Source organism: Ananas comosus, linkage group 13 (genome assembly GCF_001540865.1).
Source record: "Ananas comosus cultivar F153 linkage group 13, ASM154086v1, whole genome shotgun sequence".
NCBI classification, from domain to species: Eukaryota; Viridiplantae; Streptophyta; class Magnoliopsida; order Poales; family Bromeliaceae; genus Ananas; species Ananas comosus.
In genome coordinates, this window is record NC_033633.1 from 517,130 (window position 1) to 523,633 (window position 6,504).

The 6,504-nt window shown below is 39.7% G+C and overlaps 1 protein-coding gene across 3 annotated transcripts; it reads right to left on the reverse strand.

Moving 5' to 3' along the window:
• LOC109719422 (BTB/POZ and MATH domain-containing protein 3) lies at positions 1,119–6,504 on the reverse strand. 3 transcript variants are annotated; one of them, XM_020246095.1, is made up of 5 exons: positions 5,825–6,502; positions 4,128–4,476; positions 2,728–3,004; positions 1,614–1,845; positions 1,119–1,366 (listed from the first exon to the last, which is right to left on the reverse strand). In XM_020246095.1, exons 1-4 carry the CDS (start codon positions 6,235–6,237, stop codon positions 1,649–1,651), a joined length of 1,236 nt encoding a protein of 411 aa, XP_020101684.1. In that variant the 5' UTR covers positions 6,238–6,502; the 3' UTR covers positions 1,119–1,366; positions 1,614–1,648. The 3 variants fall into 3 exon arrangements, with proteins under 3 accessions (XP_020101684.1, XP_020101685.1, XP_020101683.1); XM_020246096.1 differs by having other exon boundaries at positions 1,121–1,761; positions 5,825–6,504; XM_020246094.1 differs by having other exon boundaries at positions 1,121–1,845; positions 5,825–6,501.

Consider the following 6,504-nt stretch of genomic DNA (forward strand, 5'->3'; position numbering starts at 1 on the left):
GTGTGAGGTCTCTATTGTTAGTCACTTATACGCACCCTCTACGGATGGACGGGAGTGGAAGATACTGGTGGACAGCTGTCGCCACAACATTTGGGGAGACAGTATTCATTCATTCTCACAATCATTGGGCGCAAGGCAGTCCCGTGAGAGTTCCGCGGGGTTGGTGAAAGATTTGCGTTTTCTGATTCTGCTTGGCAGTCGATGGTGACTACAGCCTTGGTCCTTGGAGGAGGCAGACAGCAAGACGCATACGAGGTTCATAGAAATTGTTTTTTTTTTTCCGGAAAAAGTTTTAATCTTTTCAATTGGGAAGTCACAAATGTACCGAAGGATTCTTAAAAAAAGAAAATTGATGGCATGTGTTAGTTCTACTAAAGATACCCTCGAAGATTTCTTAAAACATCACCTTTCACGTAATGCAATTGGCACATCAGCACCTATTAAAAAAAAACTGTACGAAAGATGCACTAAAGAACAAAGGGAGCAGTGGGGTTGCTCTTTCCTACTAATGACCACGACGTTTGAGGCAACGAGGGAGCTCCCTTGGCTGCTTAGATATTGCGTGTGAGGTTCTAGAGAGTACTATGTCAGGTGAAGTACATGTGGAGGGCACGAAATCAGGGAAACATGATAGAGTCAACGTATAACCCGAGAGCCAATAATATGAACACCAAGAAAGGTACTACAAAGTTCTAGAGGTAACATTAGGCGTACGTCAAAAGGTAACGTTAGGCGTACGTCAAAGAAACGTTGCTGTGATCTTGATCTTATATCTCCAATTCCTATTATAGGGCTATTACTTGGTAGGAACCGACCAGATGAGCACAGAGATATCTTTGTCATGTTTTCTCATTTTATTTTGATCAGTAAAAATTTCATTAATCTTACCTACCATCCCTAAAACAAATGGCAAAGAACTTGATGGTTAGTATCCGAGATCTCAAGCTCGAATCCAAGTTGATTCACATTTCAAACTAAGTTTATTTCTAAATGAAATAAACAAAGCGGGTAGAAATGCTACCTATCTCTCAAAAAAAAAAAATCATTAATCTTATCAACAGTTTACAACGAAAGAGAATGAAAGGCAACAACGAATCCAAAAAGTTCCACAACGACCGTATTTCCAATAATGCCACCACAAATAAGAAGGCATCAACCTGATATTCATTGCTGTTATTCACTGTTGACCGCAAATACTCTGGAACAAAATCTCTTTTCGTAATACACAGACCTTCGTCGCTAGAAGGGCAATAACAATAAAAACCTTAGCTAATACATAGAGACCACAGTAGGAGGCTCACCCAATAGAACCAAAGATGGCAGAGCAATCGGTGGCTATTAGCTTTTTCGGGCTTGCAACTGCAATCTGTATCAGCAAAAACACCAAAACAATTACTTTATGGAACATGCAACGGTTTTCTAGCATCGGCTTTGCGAGTAAAATAACAAAGAGGGTTAAAGCCAGCTCAGAAATAAGATATAATTATTCACAAGTTACTAAAAGATCAAATCAAATTAGCAATGCCACTTCGCCGCACAACATCAAACATTAAGATTACACAAGTAAGATCTGATGTGTAGGAGGAAGCAAGATGCTGCACCACAAATAGGACCTGATCCTTTTTTTTTTTCCAGAGATGGGGAACATCTACATCCGCCTCCGCATTCGCCTTCCGCTAAGATCCACACCATCCATTAAATTCAGTCCTAGATTGCTGCTGCCACTCCTTTTCCGGCAAAATGATGAGGGATCATCATCCACTACAGCAACAGTGGCCAATAAGTCAGAGAGTAGAGATGGGCACGTTTCCTCCAAGTAATTAAAACCTTCACTCTGCATGACAACTGCAAGTACATGATACAGAAAAAAACACTAGGGGATATGAGAAACTAAGGAAACAACTCGATCAACATGTCCAAGTGTGATTGGGGTTATCAAGAAATCATACATGTTAATTTATAATTTGATGATAATGGATTTCAAACTGCAATGGCATTAATAACCAAAACAATTGCTTGTTTACCAGCTATTACAGTGCTGAATACCATTTTACAAAGCAGACATGGCTAGGTGAAATTTTGAGACATATTCATATTTGGAAGCTTGACAAGCAGCAACTTAATATTGGAGGACATATGCTCCCCCGAAGCAGAGAATAAGAAACAAAAGGAGGTGAATTTACCACCTTAATTAGTTCAGATGACTATTCTCCACTCGGGGAGAGGCATAAAATAAATCTAAACATCAACATAACTCCTGTTTTAAGCTAGAAAATATTGTTATAAAACATTGTAGTTCATAGAAACCAATGCTTCAAAATAACCCTGTTTTAAGCTAGTAAATATAGTAGCTTAAGGAAACTAATGACTATTATATCATCATGTAAGCAATCCCAGAATATGAGACCTACTCGGCACTTGGATATTGGCAGATTGCACCCATAGTACAAATATAGCGAATGACAAAACATCAAGCCTGCAGTAAGTCTAACCACCAGGAGGCAAGAAAAAAAAAATCTAAAAGATTTAATTTGGAGTTCACAGTGAAAACTTTCCACGACGTCATCAGCTAGAAAACTATATAAATATAATATATGAAGAACTATGACTATCAGTGCCACCATCCTTGCCCCACTTCCCAATACACAGAAAGAAAGAAAGAATCCTCAATTTCTTATTCATGCAAGGAAAATTCACAGGTCTAATTCTAAGGACGACGAAGCTGACCTCCCAAATTTTCTCGAGCCGCAGTAAATTTTAGGCAGACGGACTTCAACTGAGCACACTGGTGTTGCTCAGCTAAGGCTAAGGTTGTTGCTACTGTATCAGCAGTGACCTCTTCACATAGCTTTGCTTCACATAAAAGCCTAAGACGCTCCAACCCATATCTATCAGCTGCTGCTAACAAATGTTGCACTATTATGGTTGATGTGCACATTGAAACTGATCCAGCCAGCTCATGAAGACTCGGAAGTTCATCTGAATAGATAAAATAAAGCATGGCCTGCCAAAGAAAAATAATATCTGATTATAAAGTCTGAAATACTATGCAGTGAATATGCACGCCATTCACAGATTTTTCGCATAACGCCAACACAATCCTCAAAGATAGTTAGGAACAAATGTCTCAGTGCACGATATTGCATGAGCAGTAAATTAAAAGGGTGCAATTTCTGACCTTGTTAGAACGAAAAAACAAAGGTCCACTAGAAGAAGATTGCCGATTTAAAGACTGGTAACTACGTTCTACTAAACGAGTGCATTTGCTTGAGAAATAGGGCAAAAAATTTCTATATGTGCCATAGTCAAAAAAAATATCAGAGCTCAAGAACCATGGATTCAAATCTAGTTTGAGGAACTGGAACCAAAAAGATAACAGAACCAAAGGATAGAAGAGGCTTAAGATGTAGAAGTAAATTGTTGAGAGAGAGAGAGAGAGAGAGAGAGAGAGAAATGAATAATATTAGGCAAACTTCAACAGTCATTGAATTACATATAGGAAGTTCCCTCAGTCCATTAAAGCCACAGGTACATTTCAACATAGTACTCCCACAAGTGTCATGATACCTGAAAGCCAGTTAATCTGAAATAACCAAAAACGGACCAAGAGTCCAAAATTTTTTACCATTATCAAGTAGTCAATTCAAAAGGCAAAATTCGAGAGCATCAATCCCACAAAACGACGGTTATTGATTGCGAAGTTAATAACACCTTTCGAAGAAAAGAAGAACCTTCTATACCAAGCGTCAAAAATCCTTACATTAGAAATTAAAAAAAAAAAACTAAAAACTAATTTCCCTAGAAAAAGAGAAAGGAAAAAAAGGATAATTCGCCTACTTGAAATTAATTCTAAGTAACAAATATTTTAACATCTCCCCAAAAGAAAGAATTTAACATTTGGGAAACATCTATTTAACAATATATCATCTCCCTTAAGTGAACTTTTATTATTACTTGAAGAAAGAAAAGGTGATAACTACAGAATAACACATAATGGTTTAAACATCCTGACATATGAGAACTGCTTGTACTTTTCACAACATTAGATTTTCGTCATACACTACATACTGAAAAAGTCTAGCCATTGATTGATAAATTGAAAAATAACATATATATGTGATTATTACCTTAAAAACAAGAGGTTCCACATCCTCTACAACAACTTTCTCCAGATTAGGGTTTCCAATAGGACCAAAAAATTGGGCTTTGAATACTGGAGAACGAGCAGCAAGAACCTGCTTATGAGCTCTGAACATTTCGTCGACAACTTCAAAGACTATGTCAGAACCAATACCAGATTTCAGTAGTTCCATAAGGCAGTTTCCCAAATCAGGTGGTGGGACAGGAATGGTAAAGAGCCTTGGTGTTTCAATGCGATTCCTAACAACACCCACTGTGCAGTTCATGATTAGACAATCATCCTTTAAATAATCTGATGTTTCTAATGATGCTCTTCTGTAAAACCGCTTGTAACCCCTAAAGTTACACAAACAATTATATGAAAAATCCATAAGTTGAGTTGGAAGAATATAATTGAAAAAAAAGCTTAGTATAGACGAGAATACAGCTGCAGAGTGCAAAGAAAATCATACATATCTGAAAAACTCAAACAGACTTGAAGATTAGGCCAAAGTTATTGAATACTGATAAACAATAGTATATGTACTAAATCAGAACAAACCCCCTCTCCTAATCTCACTACCTGATGGTCATCAGGTAGACACATTCTTGGCAAGGGAACTTCCTATTATTTCTGCTCCTATCACCTCCCAAATCCAAAAATAACAAGGTCAGCTTCTATCTACCCTTTTTCTTTTTTTACTTTTATATATCCTATTCCGCCATTTGTGTCATAGTACCAAGATATCAGGCTATCACCGACAATCCCTAGAGCAAGTGGCAAAGGGCTTGGTCCTTGCCTCCTTGGCACCCGCGGTCCCAAGTTCGAATCCTAGTTGATTCACATTTCCAGCTAAGTTTATTTCTAAATGAAATAAACGAAGCGGGTAGCATGCTACCTATATCTCAAAAAAAAAAAAAGATATCAGGCTATCTCCCGGAAGTATCATAACCTTCATATCAAGGCACATGGAGGCTTAATCAGATATGAAGTTATTCCATCCTTATACGTCTACGTGACTAGCCAGCTAAGCTAGTAGAAAAATATAAACATAAGTACATAGATATCTATATGGATATCTAATACAAATTATATAAGTAGGCAAACATACACATAATAAAAGCATATAGCCATACGAACTTGGCTCGCCCCCCTCGCATTTTGTATATTGATTCAAAGATTATTCTGTGAAGATTTGCTGCGAAAGTTTAAGGATAATTTAGAACTCCTACAGTTAAATGCTCTTTACATGCCCACATACGAGTTCCTGCTCTTCATTATCTCGTTTGCTAAAGCAAACCAGTGTGCTTTGCATATATAGCTAAAGGCATACGCAAATCCTTAAACAAGAGATTTACAGCAAACGCAGAAATCAAAATGCCCATCACACACAAGAATTTCTTATATAAGTTCAAGCAGTCAATAAGTTGTTTCGTATTTATACCTATCTACTTTCCTATCTTCCAAACAAAAGCTTCCAACATACTAGATCAAAGTATCTCAACGGGAATGACAATTGATGTATCTTTTGCAGAAAAATTACACAAAAAGACAGTAAACGAACCGCAATGCACCCAATTTTCTCACTACAAAGAGCATAATCTCATCCAAGCCTAAAATCAAATCAAACGAAAGCCAAACACAGAACTAGATCTGAGAAACTAGGGCATCGACAACAAGATCACGGAGAGGGATAACGCGTACCACATGCTCCCGCGATACTTGAGGGTGTAGGGCCCTCCTTCGAGGGCCCGATCGAAGTGGCTGTGCACCTTGTGCTTCCCCTTACCGCTCTGATCGAGCAGCGTGAGCTCGAACAGCGCCCGCACGTCCGTGCCCTCGCTCGCGAGCGCGATGAACACGGACACGTACTGCGCGTTGTCCTCGGGGTTCTTCCCGTCGGGGTAGAAGTACACCGCCCACTCGTACCCACCCACGGTGAACGTATCGCTCGCCATGTACTTCCCCGTCCCCATCCCCTTGGCCAGCGTGAATCCCTTCACCGTGTAGCAGTGCGATCCGTTCACCGTCTCGCACACCGACTTCGACCACGACGCCGCCGCGGAATTGGAGCCGCCGCCGCTTCCGCCGCCTTGCTCCTCCTTAGGCTTCGCCATCTCATCGGATTCCGAAACCCTAGACCGCGAATTACCGTAATCTCCCGAATCCGACGCTACTCCGGAACCCCGAGATTGGAATGGCGGGGAATTGAGGGGATTTGATATCCAAATATAGGGTTCGGAGGGATTCGGAGAGATAGGGTTTTGAAGGATTGGGAAAGGTGAGATGGTGTCGTCGGAGGAGAAGGACGAAGAGGAAAAGGAGTAGGTGGGAAACGGAAGGGGGAATTAAAACGAAGATAATGATAGAGTTGCGGATGAGTC